This window comes from Leptodactylus fuscus, unplaced genomic scaffold, assembly GCF_031893055.1.
Source record: "Leptodactylus fuscus isolate aLepFus1 unplaced genomic scaffold, aLepFus1.hap2 HAP2_SCAFFOLD_61, whole genome shotgun sequence".
In the NCBI taxonomy this organism is placed as follows: Eukaryota; Metazoa; Chordata; class Amphibia; order Anura; family Leptodactylidae; genus Leptodactylus; species Leptodactylus fuscus.
This window is the reverse complement of record NW_027440642.1, coordinates 60891-82499: the sequence shown is the minus strand read 5'-3', so window position 1 is coordinate 82499 and position 21609 is coordinate 60891. Positions and strand designations below refer to the sequence as shown.

At 48.3% G+C, this 21609-nt stretch overlaps 1 protein-coding gene across 1 annotated transcript in view; it reads right to left on the bottom strand.

The window, feature by feature from the left end:
* GRIN2C (glutamate ionotropic receptor NMDA type subunit 2C) overlaps positions 1-21609 on the bottom strand; it is a 95437-nt gene that overhangs the window by 48532 nt on the left and 25296 nt on the right. Inside the window, 2 exon segments of the mRNA XM_075261906.1 lie at positions 13865-14002; positions 14004-14095. Of these exon segments, the coding sequence (XP_075118007.1) occupies positions 13865-14002; positions 14004-14095 (230 nt within the window).

Below are 21609 nucleotides of genomic sequence, written 5' to 3'. Positions count from 1 at the left end.
CCCAGCCCTGCAGATAGATAGGTTACTGTCACCAGAACCAGCATATCACCCCAGCTCTGCAGATAGATAGGTTACTGTCACCAGAACCAGCATATCACCCCAGCCCTGCAGATAGATAGGTTACTGTCACCAGAACCAGCATATCACCCCAGCCCTGCAGATAGATAGGTTACTGTCACCAGAACCAGCATATCACCCCAGCCCTGCAGATAGATAGGTTACTGTCACCAGAACCAGCATATCACCCCAGCCCTGCAGATAGATAGGTTACTGTCACCAGACCCAGCATATCACCCCAGTCCTGCAGATAGATAGGTTACTGTCACCAGACCCAGCATATCACCCCAGCCCTGCAGATAGATAGGTTACTGTCACCAGAACCAGCATATCACCCCAGTCCAGCAGATAGATAGGTTACTGTCACCAGAACCAGCATATCACCTCAGCCCTGCAGATAGATAGGTTACTGTCACCAGAACCAGCATATCACCCCAGCCCTGCAGATAGATAGGTTACTGTCACCAGAACCAGCATATCACCCCAGCCCTGCAGATAGATAGGTTACTGTCACCAGAACCAGCATATCACCCCAGCCCTGCAGATAGATAGGTTACTGTCACCAGAACCAGCATATCACCCCAGCCCTGCAGATAGATAGGTTACTGTCACCAGACCCAGCATATCACCCCAGCCCTGCAGATAGATAGGTTACTGTCACCAGAACCAGCATATCACCCCAGCCCTGCAGATAGATAGGTTACTGTCACCAGAACCAGCATATCACCCCAGCCCTGCAGATAGATAGGTTACTGTCACCAGACCCAGCATATCACCCCAGCCCTGCAGATAGATAGGTTACTGTCACCAGAACCAGCATATCACCCCAGTCCAGCAGATAGATAGGTTACTGTCACCAGAACCAGCATATCACCCCAGCCCTGCAGATAGATAGGTTACTGTCACCAGAACCAGCATATCACCCCAGCCCTGCAGATAGATAGGTTACTGTCACCAGAACCAATATATCACCCCAGCCCTGCAGATAGATAGGTTACTGTCACCAGAACCAGCATATCACCCCAGCCCTGCAGATACATATGTTACTGTCACCAGACCCAGCATATCACCCCAGCCCTGCAGATACATAGGTTATACTGTCACCAGAACCAGCATATCACCCCAGCCCTGCAGATAGATAGGTTACTGTCACCAGACCCAGCATATCACCCCAGCCCTGCAGATAGATAGGATACTGTCACCAGAACCAGCATATCACCCCAGCCCTGCAGATAGATAGGTTACTGTCACCAGAACCAGCATATCACCCCAGCCCTGCAGATAGATAGGTTACTGTCACCAGAACCAGCATATCACCCCAGCCCTACAGATAGATAGGTTACTGTCACCAGAACCAGCATATCACCCCAGCCCTGCAGATAGATAGGTTACTGTCACCAGAACCAGCATATCACCCCAGCCCTGCAGATAGATAGGTTACTGTCACCAGACCCAGCATATCACCCCAGCCCTGCAGATAGATAGGTTACTGTCACCAGAACCAGCATATCACCCCAGCCCTACAGATAGATAGGTTACTGTAACCAGAACCAGCATATCACCCCAGCCCTGCAGATAGATAGGTTACTGTCACCAGAGTCCAGCATATCACCCCAGCCTTGCAGATAGATAGGTTACTGTCACCAGAACCAGCATATCACCCCAGCCCTGTAGATAGATAGGTTACTGTCACCAGAACCAGCATATCACCCCAGCCCTACAGATAGATAGGTTACTGTCACTAGAACCAGCATATCACCCCAGCCCTGCAGATAGATAGGTTACTGTCACCAGACCCAGCATATCACCCCAGTCCTGCAGATAGATAGGTTACTGTCACCAGTACCAGCATATCACCCCAGCCCTGTAGATAGATAGGTTACTGTCACCAGACCCAGCATATCACCCCAGTCCTGCAGATAGATAGGTTACTGTCACCAGACCCAGCATATCGCCCCAGCCCTGCAGATAGATAGGTTACTGTCACCAGACCCAGCATATCACCCCAGCCCTGCAGATAGATAGGTTACTGTCACCAGACCCAGCATATCGCCCCAGCCCTGCAGATAGATAGGTTACTGTCACCAGACCCAGCATATCACCCCAGCCCTGCAGATAGATAGGTTACTGTCACCAGACCCAGCATATCACCCCAGCCCTGCAGATAGATAGGTTACTGTCACCAGAACCAGCATATCACCCCAGCCCTGCAGATAGATAGGTTACTGTCACCAGACCCAGCATATCACCCCAGCCCTGCAGATAGATAGGTTACTGTCACCAGACCCAGCATATCACCCCAGCCCTGCAGATAGGTTAGTATTCGGTTAGTATAGGTGACATTGACCTGTCTGCGGGGCTATAGTGCCTGTCCTTGGCCTGTTACACTGCAGTAATACCATCATCTTCTTATGTGATACTTGATCTTGATTCCAGAAAGTCATATGCCCACAGTTCCTATTGGATCCTCGCCATTGCCGGCTTCTTAGTATCTGTATGCTGCATTTATAAGCATCCCATTCCCATACACAATCTGCACATGGCTGTATCAATGCTCCTGATTCTGCGGCAGCAGGCAGGATAATCGTGCCTGCCCCGGCTCTGACAATTAACAACATGTGTTAACGAGAGCTTAATCACAGCCATAATGAGGAGTGTCGGGGTTTTTCACCTCCCAGGAGCCTTTTATTTCCATCCTGTCTTTGTCTTCTTCATTCCTTTCTCTATGTGTTTGTGTCTTGAGTCTCCTTCTCGTCCTATCAGTCTCCAGAGCACCAAGAAAAACTCCTCTTTATAGATCCGACATGATCTTTATTCATCAGTATTTATGGACATGAAGCTGGCGGTCAGCGGCATCCACAGGGTCACTGCACTCTGGTTATTCAAGGGCACTGGAGGTACCTGGGCGTTCTGGGTCTGCCGGGCACCGGCGCCTTGTCTGACACTCTCTGGACACTGCACGCTCCTTTTCTAGTTAAGCCTGTGATATCTAGCTTCTCTATCAGTACGTATATAGTATATACACCTTCTCTATCGGTACGTATATGGTATACACCTTCTCTATCGGTACGTATATGGTATATACCTTCTCTATCGGTACGTATATAGTATATACACCTTCTCTATCGGTACGTATATGGTATATACCTTCTCTATCAGTACATATATGGTATACACCTTGTCACGGAGCAAAGGTATACGTCTTCCTCCGGAAGGTCTTTTGAATCAACACGGACGCAAGAGGTCGGGAGACAACAGCAATTTATTGTAATCCACAAAGTTAGTAGCCGGCGGCGGTCACATCAACCGTAATAACCATAAGTCCACAGAAGTCACAATCCAATGATAACTTTGGTTCCTTGGTCCTGTAACTATATCCTGGCTCTCTACAGAGCTGTGCACAGGCCGGCTAACACATACTAACTCCAGCTACATCTATATACTAAACTGTTACTTCCTATATCTGTGGGTGGGGAGGGCTGAGTCACAGATCCTTCCCCCCTCACCTATACCAAGGAGAGCAGACTCCCTGTCTCTTTTGAACAATGCACAGTCCAACATCTTCTTGGAGACACTGATCAGATTATCTCCACCCATTGTCCTCACTGGTCCTCACTAGTTAGAGGGATTTGCATACAATGTGCTAACACACTAGACCCGAATCAGCCAACTACACACTGATGTTTACAACAGGTTAGAGAATACATTCCACATGAAATATATATTACACATTGCCTATTGCCGGACTCTAACCATCCCGTGACAACCCCTCCCCCTCTCAAAACATGTGCATGACACAATTGGCCTACACAGGTAAATTGGGGAATGCACATCAGTCTCTATAGCTCATATGTCCTCCTGCCGGGATAACCCATCTGTGTTCTGGTGTTGGTTCCCTCGGCGGTGCTGAATGGTAAAGTTGTAGGGTTGAAGGGCGGGCATCTGTCAGAAAATCCGGTGGATCCATGTTGGCTTCTCCCTGAGCTTGGCTTCGGGTCACTGCTCCCACAAAGTGGCACTGTAGATTTCCAACATCGTTGCCTAACAGAACATCGGCCGGCAGCCCGCTCATCACACCAATTGTGCATCGTTTTGGTCCATAACCATAGTCGAGTTCCACGGTAGCTTTAGGAATACGTCTTTGAGTACCCCCTGCCAACTTGATAGAAATGCCAGGGCCCTCCTCTAGGGCCTCGGGTCGCACAACTCGGGGGTCCGCTACCGTTAGGAAAGCTCCCGAGTCCCGGAATCCAACAACTGTTCGGCCATCCAGTAGGACCTCCTGCAAGTGCTTCCTCTGAAGGTTTGCGGGATGTGTGGCGGAAGGCTGAATCCCATAGACCCCTGGAGGTGGAACAGATGGGTCATTCATGGAGTCATCTGGAAATGGGGCCAAACTTTCTGTCCTAGGGGTGGTTCCCAGGTAGTGAATAGGCCGGGATGCCACGGTGGCCCGTGCCCCCATGTTAGCAGGGCAACTAGCTTGCAAATGTCCAGGCCGCCCGCACCCAAAACATCTGCGCTCTAGCATTCTTCCAGTGGGTCGTTGTCTAGGGACAGGGTTGTTCATAGCTGGAGGCCGATGGGCTGGGGCAGGGGTAGAGGGGGAATTGTAATCCTGAGGCCGGACACGAAAGGTGGGTGGCTGGCTGAAGGGTGTCTGGCGGACTGTGGTAGTTTTCCGCTCCTCTGCAAACAACCTCTTCCACTGCGGCTTGATGGTCAGGCCCTCATCTGCAAGGGAAGCAGCTTGCTCCACTGTGGCTGGGTTCCGTTCCAGCACCCACTCACGGATCTCAGCGGGGCACTGGGAAAAGAACTGTTCCTTAAGTATGACTTGGAGGATCTTATCGACTGTGACAGCCTCCTCTCCTTCTAGCCAGCGCTTGCATGCTTGCTTCAACTTGTGGGCGAACATGTGGAAGGAGCTTCCCCCATTGTAAGACAAAGAGCGGAACTGAACTCGGTAGGACTCTGGAGTGACTGCATAATACTTCTGCACCGCTCTTTTAATGGCCTCATAGTCCCGCTGATCACTAGGGTCCATGGCTCTGAGAGCTTCCGCAGCCCCATCTCGTAGGTGTCCCACCAGATACCGGACCCAATCCTTCTCTGGGACTTCCATCAGGTGGCACTGGTGTTCGAAGTCCTGAAAATATCCATCAACATCCCCAGCCGCTTCATCAAAGGTCTTGAAGTGTTTATGGGAGACATATGGTGGTTCTCTCACTGTTGGGCTGGGGGTCGACGTTTGATTATAATTCCGCGCAGTTATCTCAGCCATTCGCATTTCATGCGCCATTCTTTCCTTTTCATGCGCCATTCTCTGTTCCTCCTTCTCCGTTTCCTGAGCCCTCTGTAACGCTCTACTCCTTTGCTCTCCAGTTGCTCCTAGCCCCAGCACTGCCAATTCCTCCTCATACAAAACAACCCATCTGCTCTTTTGGGTCTGTACCTGCCACTCCCGTATCTCTACTGTCTCCTGGGGCAGCCCTCCTCATGGTCGCTTTGCAGGGTCATCTCCTCCAGTGCCTCGATCAGTTGATCTTTCGTTCTTCCCTGGTAACTCAGGTTTAGTTCCCGGGCTCTTACTTGTAGACTTGCCATAGTCCAGTTCCTGTATTCTGAGGTTGTGGCTCCATTAATCGCTGGGCTGCTGTAGTCCGTCTCGCTGTCCGCTGTTGATCCCACCGCTGCCAACCAGTTGTCACGGAGCAAAAGTATACGTCTTCCTCCGGAAGGTCTTTTGAATCAACACGGACGCAAGAGGTCGGGAGACAACAGCAATTTATTGTAATCCACAAAGTTAGTAGCCGGCGGCGGTCACATCAACCGTAATAACCATAAGTCCACAGAAGTCACAATCCAATGATAACTTTGGTTCCTTGGTCCTGTAACTATATCCTGGCTCTCTGCAGAGCTGTGCACAGGCCGGCTAACACATACTAACTCCAGCTACATCTATATACTAAACTGTTACTTCCTCTATCTGTGGGTGGGGAGGGCTGAGTCACAGATCCTTCCCCCCTCACCTATACCAAGGAGAGCAGACTCCCTGTCTACTATGGACAATGCACCATCCAACATCTTCTTGGGAACACTGATCAGATTATCTCCACCCATTGTCCTCACTGGTCCTCACTAGTTAGAGGTATTTGTATACAATGTGCTAACACACTAGACCCGAATCAGCCAACTACACATTGATGTATATAACAGGTTAGAGAATACATTCCACATGAAATATATATTACACATTGCCTATTGCCGGACTCTAACCATCCCGTGACACACCTTCTCTATCTGTACGTATATGGTATATACCTTCTCTATCGGTACGTATATGGTATACACCTTCTCTATCGGTACGTATATAGTATATACCTTCTCTATCGGTACGTATATGGTATATACACCTTCTCTATCTGTACGTATATAGTATATACACCTTCTCTATCGGTACGTATATGGTATATACCTTCTCTATCAGTACATATATGGTATACACCTTCTCTATCGGTACGTATATGGTATACACCTTCTCTATCAGTACGTATATGGTATACACCTTCTCTATCGGTACGTATATGGTATATACCTTCTCTATCGGTACGTATATGGTATACACCTTCTCTATCGGTACGTATATGGTATACACCTTCTCTATCGGTACGTATATGGTATATACCTTCTCTATCTGTACGTATATGGTATATACCTTCTCTATCAGTACGTATATGGTATATACCTTCTCTATCAGTACGTATATGGTATATACCTTCTCTATCGGTACGTATATGGTATATACCTTCTCTATCGGTACGTATATGGTATATACCTTCTCTATCGGTACGTATATGGTATATACCTTCTCTATCGGTACGTATATGGTATATACCTTCTCTATCGGTACGTACATGGTATATACACCTTCTCTATCGGTACGTACATGGTATGCACCTTCTCTATCTGTACGTATATGGTATATACACCTTCTCTATCTGTACGTATATGGTATATACACCTTCTCTATCGGTACGTATATGGTATATACCTTCTCTATCTGTACGTATATGGTATATACCTTCTCTATCGGTACGTATATGGTATATACACCTTCTCTATCGGTACGTACATGGTATGCACCTTCTCTATCTGTACGTATATGGTATATACCTTCTCTATCTGTACGTATATGGTATACACCTTCTCTATCTGTACGTATATGGTATACACCTTCTCTATCGGTACGTATATGGTATATACACCTTCTCTATCGGTACGTATATGGTATATACCTTCTCTATCTGTACGTATATGGTATATACCTTCTCTATCGGTACGTACATGGTATATACCTTCTCTATCGGTACGTACATGGTATACACCTTCTCTATCTGTACGTATATGGTATATACCTTCTCTATCGGTACGTACATGGTATACACCTTCTCTATCTGTACGTATATGGTATATACCTTCTCTATCGGTACGTATATGGTATATACACCTTCTCTATCGGTACGTATATGGTATATACACCTTCTCTATCGGTACGTATATGGTATATACCTTCTCTATCGGTACGTATATGGTATATACACCTTCTCTATCGGTACGTACATGGTATGCACCTTCTCTATCGGTACGTATATGGTATACACCTTCTCTATCGGTACGTATATGGTATATACCTTCTCTATCAGTACATATATGGTATATACCTTCTCTATCTGTACGTATATGGTATATACACCTTCTCTATCTGTACGTACATGGTATACACCTTCTCTATCTGTACGTATATGGTATACACCTTCTCTATCGGTACGTATATGGTATACACCTTCTCTATCGGTACGTATATGGTATACACCTTCTCTATCGGTACGTATATGGTATACACCTTCTCTATCGGTACGTATATGGTATATACCTTCTCTATCGGTACGTATATGGTATATACCTTCTCTATCGGTACGTATATGGTATATACCTTCTCTATCGGTACGTATATGGTATATACCTTCTCTATCGGTACGTATATGGTATATACCTTCTCTATCGGTACGTATATGGTATATACCTTCTCTATCGGTACGTATATGGTATACACCTTCTCTATCGGTATGTACATGGTATATACCTTCTCTATCAGTACGTATATAGTATATACACCTTCTCTATCGGTACGTATATGGTATATACCTTCTCTATCGGTACGTATATGGTATATACCTTCTCTATCGGTACGTATATGGTATACACCTTCTCTATCGGTACGTACATGGTATATACCTTCTCTATCAGTACGTATATGGTATATACACCTTCTCTATCGGTACGTATATGGTATATACCTTCTCTATCTGTACGTACATGGTATACACCTTCTCTATCGGTACGTATATGGTATATACCTTCTCTATCGGTACGTATATGGTATATACCTTCTCTATCGGTACATATATGGTATACACCTTCTCTATCGGTACGTATATGGTATACACCTTCTCTATCGGTACGTATATGGTATACACCTTCTCTATCCTTCTCTATCGGTACGTATATGGTATATACCTTCTCTATCGGTACGTATATGGTATATACCTTCTCTATCGGTACGTATATGGTATATACCTTCTCTATCGGTACGTATATGGTATACACCTTCTCTATCGGTATGTACATGGTATATACCTTCTCTATCAGTACGTATATAGTATATACACCTTCTCTATCGGTACGTATATGGTATATACCTTCTCTATCGGTACGTATATGGTATATACCTTCTCTATCGGTACGTATATGGTATACACCTTCTCTATCGGTACGTACATGGTATATACCTTCTCTATCAGTACGTATATGGTATATACCTTCTCTATCGGTACGTATATGGTATATACACCTTCTCTATCTGTACATATATGGTATATACACCTTCTCTATCGGTACGTATATGGTATATACCTTCTCTATCGGTACGTATATGGTATATACACCTTCTCTATCAGTACGTATATGGTATATACCTTCTCTATCGGTACGTATATGGTATATACACCTTCTCTATCGGTACGTATATGGTATATACCTTCTCTATCAGTACGTATATGGTATATACCTTCTCTATCGGTACGTATATGGTATATACCTTCTCTATCGGTACGTATATGGTATATACACCTTCTCTATCGGTACGTATATGGTATATACACCTTCTCTATCGGTACGTATATGGTATATACCTTCTCTATCCATATGTATATGAGATTTTCTGCAATGACCTGTGTGAGTTGTAACAATGTAACAGAAATCCTGACGTGTTCAGTACCCTATTAATATTATAAAGGTGAAAGTTTGTGAGTTTGAATGTTTGCTCCTCAATCACAGCCAAACGGCTGAATGGTTTTTCAGCAGACATGGGGGGGACCTGAAACTGGAAGAAGACATGGGGGGGGGGGGGGATATGAAACTGGAAGAAGACATGGGGGGGGGGGATATGAAACTGGAAGAAGACATGGGGGGGGATATGAAACTGGAAGAAGACATGGGGGGGGATATGAAACTGGAAGAAGACATGGGGGGGGATATGAAACTGGAAGAAGACATGGGGGGGGGGGGATATGAAACTGGAAGAAGACATGGGGGGGGACCTGAAACTGGAAGAAGACATGGGGGGGGACCTGAAACTGGAAGAAGACATTGGGGGGACCTGAAACTGGAAGAAGACATTGGGGGGACCTGAAACTGGAAGATGACATTGGGGGGACCTGAAACTGGAAGAAGACATGGGGGGGGGACCCTGAAACTGGAAGAAGACATGGGGGGGGGACCTGAAACGGGAAGAAGACATGGGGGGGGACCTGAAACTGGAAGAAGACATTGGGGGGGGGACATGAAACTGGAAGAAGACATTGGGGGGGGGGACATGAAACTGGAAGAAGACATTGGGGGGGACCTGAAACTGGAAGAAGACATGGGGGGGGGGATATGAAACTGGAAGAAGACATGGGGGGACCTGAAACTGGAAGAAGACATTGGGGGGGGACATGAAACTGGAAGAAGACATGGGGGGGGGGGATATGAAACTGGAAGAAGACATGGGGGGGGACATGAAACTGGAAGAAGACATTGGGGGGACCTGAAACTGGAAGAAGACATTGGGGGGACCTGAAACTGGAAGAAGACATTGGGGGGACCTGAAACTGGAAGAAGACATTGGGGGGGACCTGAAACTGGAAGACGACATGGGGGGGACATGAAACTGGGGGCAGACATGGGGGGGACATGAAACTGGAAGAAGACATTGGGGGGGGACATGAAACTGGAAGAAGACATTGGGGGGGACATGAAACTGGAAGAAGACATGGGGGGGGGACATGAAACTGGAAGAAGACATTGGGGGGGACATGAAACTGGAAGAAGACATGGGGGGGACATGAAACTGGAAGAAGACATGGGGGGACATGAAACTGGAAGAAGACATGGGGGGGACATGAAACTGGAAGAAGACATGGGGGGACATGAAACTGGAAGAAGACATGGGGGGACATGAAACTGGAAGACGACATGGGGGGGACATGAAACTGGAAGAAGACATGGGGGGGACCTGAAACTGGAAGAAGACATGGGGGGGGGATATGAAACTGGAAGAAGACATGGGGGGGGATATGAAACTGGAAGAAGACATGGGGGGACCTGAAACTGGAAGAAGACATTGGGGGGGACATGAAACTGGAAGAAGACATGGGGGGGGGGATATGAAACTGGAAGAAGACATGGGGGGGGACATGAAACTGGAAGAAGACATTGGGGGGACCTGAAACTGGAAGAAGACATTGGGGGGACCTGAAACTGGAAGAAGACATTGGGGGGACCTGAAACTGGAAGAAGACATTGGGGGGACCTGAAACTGGAAGACGACATGGGGGGGACATGAAACTGGGGGCAGACATGGGGGGGACATGAAACTGGAAGAAGACATTGGGGGGGACATGAAACTGGAAGAAGACATTGGGGGGGACATGAAACTGGAAGAAGACATGGGGGGGGACATGAAACTGGAAGAAGACATTGGGGGGGACATGAAACTGGAAGAAGACATGGGGGGGACATGAAACTGGAAGAAGACATGGGGGGACATGAAACTGGAAGAAGACATGGGGGGACATGAAACTGGAAGAAGACATGGGGGGACATGAAACTGGAAGAAGACATGGGGGGACATGAAACTGGAAGAAGACATGGGGGGACATGAAACTGGAAGAAGACATGGGGGGGACCTGAAACTGGAAGAAGACATGGGGGGGACCTGAAACTGGAAGAAGACATGGGGGGGACCTGAAACTGGAAGAAGACATGGGGGGGACCTGAAACTGGAAGAAGACATTGGGGGGACCTGAAACTGGAAGAAGACATGGGGGGGACCTGAAACTGGAAGAAGACATTGGGGGACATGAAACTGGAAGAAGACATTGGGGGGACCTGAAACTGGAAGAAGACATTGGGGGGGACATGAAACTGGAAGAAGACATGGGGGGGGACATGAAACTGGAAGAAGACATGGGGGGGGACATGAAACTGGAAGAAGACATGGGGGGGGACATGAAACTGGGGGCAGACATGGGGGGACATGAAACTGGAAGACGACATGGGGGGGACATGAAACTGGAAGAAGACATGGGGGGGACATGAAACTGGAAGACGACATGGGGGGGACATGAAACTGGAAGAAGACATGGGGGGGACATGAAACTGGAAGAAGACATGGGGGGACATGAAACTGGAGAGCATGGGGGGACATGAACTGGAAGAAGACATGGGGGGACATGAAACTGGAAGAAGACATGGGGGGGGACATGAAACTGGAAGAAGACATGGGGGGGACATGAAACTGGGGGCAGACATGGGGGGACATGAAACTGGGGGCAGACATGGGGGGACATGAAACTGGAAGAAGACATGGGGGGACATGAAACTGGAAGATGACATGGGGGGACATGAAACTGGGGGCAGACATGGGGGGACATGAAACTGGGGGCAGACATGGGGGGACATGAAACTGGGGGCAGACATGGGGGGACATGAAACTGGAAGACGACATGGGGGGGGACATGAAACTGGGGGCAGACATGGGGGGGGGACATGAAACTGGAAGAAGACATTGGGGGGGACATGAAACTGGAAGAAGACATGGGGGGGGACATGAAACTGGAAGAAGACATGGGGGGGGGACATGAAACTGGGGGCAGACATGGGGGGACATGAAACTGGGGGCAGACATGGGGGGACATGAAACTGGGGGCAGACATGGGGGGGACATGAAACTGGGGGCAGACATGGGGGGGACATGAAACTGGGGGCAGACATGGGGGGGGACATGAAACTGGGGGCAGACATGGGGGGACATGAAACTGGGGGCAGACATGGGGGGACATGAAACTGGAAGAAGACATGGGGGGACATGAAACTGGGGGCAGACATGGGGGGGGGGACATGAAACTGGGGGCAGACATGGGGGGACATGAAACTGGAGCAGCGATTGCGGGCATATAAGTGGTTCAGCGCCACCGACAACCCACAGACGAAGTCACAGGTACCTGCTAGTAAATCCTAAGACTGTGGATAGAGGTCTACAAGGTGTTTGGTATCATCTTGGAGTAGGAGATGGACAAGTCTGACTTCTATAAGAAACTTATCACCTCTTAGGCCTGGTTCACATCTGCGTTGGTTATCTGTTAGGGAGCATTCACACGGTGTAACGTCCCGCGAGATTTGGCACGTGTACGCCGCGTGACCCTTTGCGTGCCGTACACGCTCCCATTGAGTTTAATGAGAGCGTGTACGGCACGCAAAGGGTCACGCGGCGTACACGTGCCAAATCTTGCGGGACGTTACACCGTGTGAATGCTCCCTTACTGCAGAGGTCACACAACATATAATAGTCACCCCAATATATGAGGTTATATTGTATCTCATTACATGACGTTATATTGTATCTCATTAGATCACGTTATATTGTATCAGATTATATGACGTTATATTGTATCTCATTACATGACGCTATATTGTATCTCATTACATGACGTTATATTGTATCTCATTATATCACGTTATATTGTATCTCATTATATCACGTTATATTGTATCTCATTATATCACGTTATATTGTATCTCATTACATGACGTTATATTGTATCTCATTACATGACGTTATATTGTATCTCATTAGATCACGTTATATTGTATCTCATTAGATCACGTTATATTGTATCTCATTATATGACGTTATATTGTATCTCATTATATGACGTTATATTGTATCTCATTATATCACGTTATATTGTATCTCATTACATGACGTTATATTGTATCTCATTACATGACGTTATATTGTATCTCATTATATCACGTTATATTGTATCTCATTATATGAGGTTATATTGTATCATATTGTATCTGAGTTCTGGTTTCTTTGTCTTTTCCTTCTGTTTTCTTTGCAGTTCTCCTTCTTGTTCCTGGTTATACATCTATATGGGCTGACACTACAATTGCTACCACCTTGGTGTATAACTTTACATCTAGAAACATCCATTTTGTTTGCCATTTTGGTCCCGGCTTATGGAGTTATTTCTCTAAGATTTCGGTATTAGATGCCGCTGCCGTGTTCTGTGGCCACATTAGTCACATCCGGGGTTGCCTTTACATAGTTGGCTGTTGCCTCAGCCCTGCCGAGAAATCCTAGAGTGTTCAGTAATAAATGATGTATTTCTGGAGAAGACGAGGAGCCGCCACTCACCTTCCTGTCACTCAGGCCGGACACCGTGTCTATATACTGCTCCTGGATCATAAATGCCGCAAGGTTAGCCGTGTAACTAGCCAGGAAGATGACAGCGAAGAAAGCCCAGACCAGCACCATGATCTTACTGGTCGTCCCCCCGGGGATTCTGGATAGGAACAGAATTATTAAACACCAGCGCCCACAGCAGCCATAAAGACTTCCCGACGGTGAAACTCGGACCTCCTAAACCTGCAAAGAGAGGCACAAGGTTATCTGCCGTCCCTTCCCATTCCCCTCCATCTCTTATCGCCTTCTCACATCACTTCTCCTTCTTTCCTGCACTTCACAATCATTGATCTTTGGAGCTATTAATGCCGAAACCATAGAAGGAGCTTTCCCTCCCCCGCCCGACGCTAAACCTGACCGAGAATATAATATAGAAGACCTGGGCCTAATAACGACATTATAGATCATCATATACAGAGAGAATATAATAATAATAATAAATAATTAATTAATAATTAATATAGAAGGAGCTTTCCCTCCCCTGCCTGACGCTAAACCTGACCGAGAATATAATAAAGACGACCTGGGCCTAATAACGACATTATAGATCATCATATACAGAGAGAATATAATAATAATAATAATAATTAATTAATTAATAATTAATATAGAAGGAGCTTTCCCTCCACTGCCCGACGCTAAACCTGACCGAGAATATAATATAGAAGACCTGGGCCTAATAACGACATTATAGATCATCATATACAGAGAGAATATAATAATAATAATAATAATAATAATAATAATAATAATAAATATAGAAGGAGCTTTCCCTCCCCTGCCCGTCGCTAAACCTGACCGAGAATATAATATAGAAGACCTGGGCCTAATAACATCAGAGGTCATCATATACAGAGATAATAATAATAATAATAATAATTAATAATATTATTATAGAAGGAGCTTTCCCTCCCCCGCCCGTCGCTAAACCTGACCGAGAATATAATATAGAAGACCTGGGCCTAATAACGACATCAGAGATCATCATATACAGAGAGAATATAATAATAATAATAATAATAATAATAATAATAATAATAATATAGAAGGAGCTTTCCCTCCCCCGCCCGTCGCTAAACCTGACCGAGAACATAATATAGAAGACCTGGGCCTAATAACGACATTATAGATCATCATATACAGAGATAATAATAATAATAATAATAACAATAATAATAAATAATAATAATATAGAAGGAGCTTTCCCTCCCCCGCCTGACGCTAAACCTGACCGAGAACATAATATAGAAGACCTGGGCCTAATAATGACATTATAGATCATCATATACAGAGAGAATATAATAATAATAATAATAATAATAATAATAATAATTAATAATAAATATTTCTCCTCTTATCCTTCTCATTATTAACCCTTTGCAGGCGAGTTCCCTTGTCTTGCCATTTTCTGGGGCCATCTTGAGCAGCGTTGGGGGGGAGGGGGTGCAGTCATTCTTAGAACGCTTTGCAGTGTATTTAAATGAGATTCGGCGAATATTCAAATGTCTGTAATTATTCCTATTAGTTCTGCAGCTATTTATACTCGGAAGGCTGAGAAGAGGACAAGAATTTACAAAGTGGAAATGAAGAACCTGGATACTAACGTTAGGGCGAATTCACATGCGGCAGGTTTGTTGCGGGGCCTAGATGGATGGACTCTGGGCTCGGCTGCTGCACATTTGGCATTGGACTCAGCCAGAGGGTCAGGACCCAGCCATGCACATTAGATGACCTCGGCTGAATGCCTTAGTCTGGGCAGGGTCAGCTCTATATGGGGGGGGGTCCCAGCTCAAATGCTTTTGTTCTCCGACCATCAGAGTCAGGGCCAGAGTCCTCCCAACAGCCGCCTGTCAGTGTGAACAAGTACGGAGTAATCAAGGGAGAAGATAGTTATCAGCCATCTCAGGTCTATGGACAGCATTAGGGATTTTAGGATCCCTTTATGTAAATACGAGCTTTGTGGTCAGGGCAGGCGAAGTCACTATGGTGTACAGGTAGAAGATAGGGCAGGCAAAGTCACTATGGTGTACAGGGAGAAGGTAGGGCAGGCGAAGTCACTATGGTGTACAGGGAGAAGGTCAGGGCAGTCACAGTCACTATGGTGTACAGGCAGAAGATAGGGCAGTCACAGTCACTATGGTGTACAGGGAGAAGGTCAGGGCAGGCAGAGTCACTATGGTGTACAGGGAGAAGGTCAGGGCAGTCACAGTCACTATGGTGTACAGGTAGAAGGTAGGGCAGGCGAAGTCACTATGGTGTACAGGGAGAAGGTAGGGCAGGCAAAGTCACTATGGTGTACAGGGAGAAGGTAGGGCAGGCGAAGTCACTATGGTGTACAGGGAGAAGGTCAGGGCAGTCACAGTCACTATGGTGTACAGGGAGAAGGTCAGGGCAGGCAGAGTCACTATGGTGTACAGGCAGAAGATAGGGCAGTCACAGTCACTATGGTGTACAGGGAGAAGGTCAGGGCAGGCAGAGTCACTATGGTGTACAGGGAGAAGGTCAGGGCAGTCACAGTCACTATGGTGTACAGGTAGAAGGTAGGGCAGGCGAAGTCACTATGGTGTACAGGGAGAAGGTAGGGCAGGCAAAGTCACTATGGTGTACAGGTAGAAGGTAGGGCAGGCGAAGTCACTATGGTGTACAGGGAGAAGGTCAGGGCAGTCACAGTCACTATGGTGTACAGGCAGAAGATAGGGCAGTCACAGTCACTATGGTGTACAGGTAGAAGGTAGGGCAGGCGAAGTCACTATGGTGTACAGGTAGAAGGTAGGGCAGGCGAAGTCACTATGGTGTACAGGGAGAAGGTAGGGCAGGCGAAGTAACTATGGTGTACAGGTAGAAGGTAGGGCAGGCGAAGTCACTATGGTGTACAGGGAGAAGGTCAGGGCAGGCAGAGTCACTATGGTGTACAGGGAGAAGGTCAGGGCAGTCACAGTCACTATGGTGTACAGGGAGAAGGTCAGGGCAGGCAGAGTCACTATGGTGTACAGGGAGAAGATAGGGCAGTCACAGTCACTATGGTGTACAGGCAGAAGATAGGGCAGTCACAGTCACTATGGTGTACAGGGAGAAGGTCAGGGCAGTCACAGTCACTATGGTGTACAGGGAGAAGGTCAGGGCAGTCACAGTCACTATGGTGTACAGGGAGAAGGTCAGGGCAGGCAGAGTCACTATGGTGTACAGGCAGAAGATAGGGCAGTCACAGTCACTATGGTGTACAGGGAGAAGGTCAGGGCAGGCAGAGTCACTATGGTGTACAGGGAGAAGGTCAGGGCAGTCACAGTCACTATGGTGTACAGGCAGAAGATAGGGCAGTCACAGTCACTATGGTGTACAGGGAGAAGGTCAGGGCAGGCAGAGTCACTATGGTGTACAGGGAGAAGGTCAGGGCAGTCACAGTCACTATGGTGTACAGGGAGAAGGTAGGGCAGGCGAAGTCACTATGGTGTACAGGCGGAAGGTAGGGCAGTCACAGTCACTATGGTGTACAGGCAGAAGGTAGGGCAGGCAGAGTCACTATGGTGTACAGGGAGAAGGTCAGGGCAGGCAGAGTCACTATGGTGTACAGGCAGAAGGTAGGGCAGTCACAGTCACTATGGTGTACAGGGAGAAGGTCAGGGCAGGCAGAGTCACTATGGTGTACAGGCGGAAGGTAGGGCAGTCACAGTCACTATGGTGTACAGGCAGAAGATAGGGCAGTCACAGTCAATATGGTGTACAGGCAGAAGGTAGGGCAGTCACAGTCACTATGGTGTACAGGGAGAAGGTCAGGGCAGGCAGAGTCACTATGGTGTACAGGCGGAAGGTAGGGCAGGCAGAGTCACTATGGTGTACAGGGAGAAGGTCAGGGCAGGCAGAGTCACTATGGTGTACAGGGAGAAGGTCAGGGCAGTCACAGTCACTATGGTGTACAGGGAGAAGGTAGGGCAGGCGAAGTCACTATGGTGTACAGGGAGAAGGTCAGGGCAGGCAGAGTCACTATGGTGTACAGGCAGAAGATAGGGCAGTCATAGTCACTATGGTGTACAGGCAGAAGGTCAGGGCAGGCAGAGTCACTATGGTGTACAGGGAGAAGGTCAGGGCAGTCACAGTCACTATGGTGTACAGGTAGAAGGTAGGGCAGGCACAGTCACTATGGTGTACAGGGAGAAGGTAGGGCAGGCACAGTCACTATGGTGTACAGGGAGAAGGTCAGGGCAGGCAGAGTCACTATGGTGTACAGGCAGAAGGTCAGGGCAGGCAGAGTCACTATGGTGTACAGGTAGAAGGTAGGGCAGGCAGAGTCACTATGGTGTACAGGGAGAAGGTCAGGGCAGGCAGAGTCACTATGGTGTACAGGGAGAAGGTCAGGGCAGTCACAGTCACTATGGTGTACAGGTAGAAGGTAGGGCAGGCACAGTCACTATGGTGTACAGGGAGAAGGTAGGGCAGGCACAGTCACTATGGTGTACAGGCAGAAGGTCAGGGCAGGCAGAGTCACTATGGTGTACAGGGAGAATGTCAGGGCAGTCACAGTCACTATGGTGTACAGGGAGAAGGTCAGGGCAGGCAGAGTCACTATGGTGTACAGGGAGAAGATAGGGCAGGCAGAGTCACTATGGTGTACAGGGAGAAGATAGGGCAGGCAGAGTCACTATGGTGTACAGGGAGAAGATAGGGCAGGCAGAGTCACTATGGTGTACAGGTAGAAGGTAGGGCAGGCAGAGTCACTATGGTGTACAGGTAGAAGGTAGGGCAGGCACAGTCACTATGATGTACAGGTAGAAGGTAGGGCAGGCACAGTCACTATGGTGTACAGGCAGAAGATAGGGCAGGCAAAGTCACTATGGTGTACAGGGAGAAGGTAGGGCAGGCGAAGTCACTATGGTGTACAGGGAGAAGGTAGGGCAGGCGAAGTCACTATGGTGTACAGGGAGAAGGTCAGGGCAGTCACAGTCACTATGGTGTACAGGGAGAAGGTCAGGGCAGTCACAGTCACTATGGTGTACAGGCAGAGCAGGCAAAGTCACTATGGTGTACAGGGAGAAGGTAGGGCAGGCGAAGTCACTATGGTGTAGAGGGAGAAGGTAGGGCAGGCGAAGTCACTATGGTGTACAGGGAGAAGGTCAGGGCAGTCACAGTCACTATGGTGTACAGGGAGAAGGTCAGGGCAGGCAGAGTCACTATGGTGTACAGGCAGAAGATAGGGCAGTCACAGTCACTATGGTGTACAGGGAGAAGGTCAGGGCAGGCAGAGTCACTATGGTGTACAGGGAGAAGGTCAGGGCAGTCACAGTCACTATGGTGTACAGGTAGAAGGTAGGGCAGGCACAGTCACTATGGTGTACAGGCAGAAGGTAGGGCAGGCAGAGTCACTATGGTGTACAGGGAGAAGGTCAGGGCAGGCAGAGTCACTATGGTGTACAGGCAGAAGATAGGGCAGTCACAGTCACTATGGTGTACAGGGAGAAGGTCAGGGCAGGCAGAGTCACTATGGTGTACAGGGAGAAGGTCAGGGCAGTCACAGTCACTATGGTGTACAGGTAGAAGGTAGGGCAGGCGAAGTCACTATGGTGTACAGGGAGAAGGTAGGGCAGGCAAAGTCACTATGGTGTACAGGTAGAAGGTAGGGCAGGCGAAGTCACTATGGTGTACAGGGAGAAGGTCAGGGCAGTCACAGTCACTATGGTGTACAGGCAGAAGATAGGGCAGTCACAGTCACTATGGTGTACAGGTAGAAGGTAGGGCAGGCGAAGTCACTATGGTGTACAGGTAGAAGGTAGGGCAGGCGAAGTCACTATGGTGTACAGGGAGAAGGTAGGGCAGGCGAAGTCACTATGGTGTACAGGGAGAAGGTCAGGGCAGGCAGAGTCACTATGGTGTACAGGGAGAAGGTCAGGGCAGTCACAGTCACTATGGTGTACAGGGAGAAGGTCAGGGCAGGCAGAGTCACTATGGTGTACAGGCAGAAGATAGGGCAGTCACAGTCACTATGGTGTACAGGGAGAAGGTCAGGGCAGTCACAGTCACTATGGTGTACAGGGAGAAGGTCAGGGCAGTCACAGTCACTATGGTGTACAGGGAGAAGGTCAGGGCAGGCAGAGTCACTATGGTGTACAGGCAGAAGATAGGGCAGTCACAGTCACTATGGTGTACAGGGAGAAGGTCAGGGCAGGCAGAGTCACTATGGTGTACAGGGAGAAGGTCAGGGCAGTCACAGTCACTATGGTGTACAGGGAGAAGGTCAGGGCAGTCACAGTCACTATGGTGTACAGGCAGAAGATAGGGCAGTCACAGTCACTATGGTGTACAGGGAGAAGGTCAGGGCAGGCAGAGTCACTATGGTGTACAGGGAGAAGGTCAGGGCAGTCACAGTCACTATGGTGTACAGGGAGAAGGTAGGGCAGGCGAAGTCACTATGGTGTACAGGCGGAAGGTAGGGCAGTCACAGTCACTATGGTGTACAGGCAGAAGGTAGGGCAGGCAGAGTCACTATGGTGTACAGGGAGAAGGTCAGGGCAGGCAGAGTCACTATGGTGTACAGGCGGAAGGTAGGGCAGTCACAGTCACTATGGTGTACAGGCAGAAGGTAGGGCAGTCACAGTCACTATGGTGTACAGGGAGAAGGTCAGGGCAGGCAGAGTCACTATGGTGTACAGGCGGAAGGTAGGGCAGTCACAGTCACTATGGTGTACAGGCAGAAGATAGGGCAGTCACAGTCACTATGGTGTACAGGCAGAAGGTAGGGCAGTCACAGTCACTATGGTGTACAGGGAGAAGGTCAGGGCAGGCAGAGTCACTATGGTGTACAGGCGGAAGGTAGGGCAGGCAGAGTCACTATGGTGTACAGGGAGAAGGTCAGGGCAGGCAGAGTCACTATGGTGTACAGGGAGAAGGTCAGGGCAGTCACAGTCACTATGGTGTACAGGGAGAAGGTAGGGCAGGCGAAGTCACTATGGTGTACAGGGAGAAGGTCAGGGCAGGCAGAGTCACTATGGTGTACAGGCAGAAGATAGGGCAGTCATAGTCACTATGGTGTACAGGCAGAAGGTCAGGGCAGGCAGAGTCACTATGGTGTACAGGGAGAAGGTCAGGGCAGTCACAGTCACTATGGTGTACAGGTAGAAGGTAGGGCAGGCACAGTCACTATGGTGTACAGGGAGAAGGTAGGGCAGGCACAGTCACTATGGTGTACAGGGAGAAGGTCAGGGCAGGCAGAGTCACTATGGTGTACAGGCAGAAGGTCAGGGCAGGCAGAGTCACTATGGTGTACAGGTAGAAGGTAGGGCAGGCAGAGTCACTATGGTGTACAGGGAGAAGGTCAGGGCAGGCAGAGTCACTATGGTGTACAGGGAGAAGGTCAGGGCAGTCACAGTCACTATGGTGTACAGGTAGAAGGTAGGGCAGGCACAGTCACTATGGTGTACAGGGAGAAGGTAGGGCAGGCACAGTCACTATGGTGTACAGGCAGAAGGTCAGGGCAGGCAGAGTCACTATGGTGTACAGGGAGAATGTCAGGGCAGTCACAGTCACTATGGTGTACAGGGAGAAGGTCAGGGCAGGCAGAGTCACTATGGTGTACAGGGAGAAGATAGGGCAGGCAGAGTCACTATGGTGTACAGGGAGAAGATAGGGCAGGCAGAGTCACTATGGTGTACAGGGAGAAGATAGGGCAGGCAGAGTCACTATGGTGTACAGGCAGAAGGTCAGGGCAG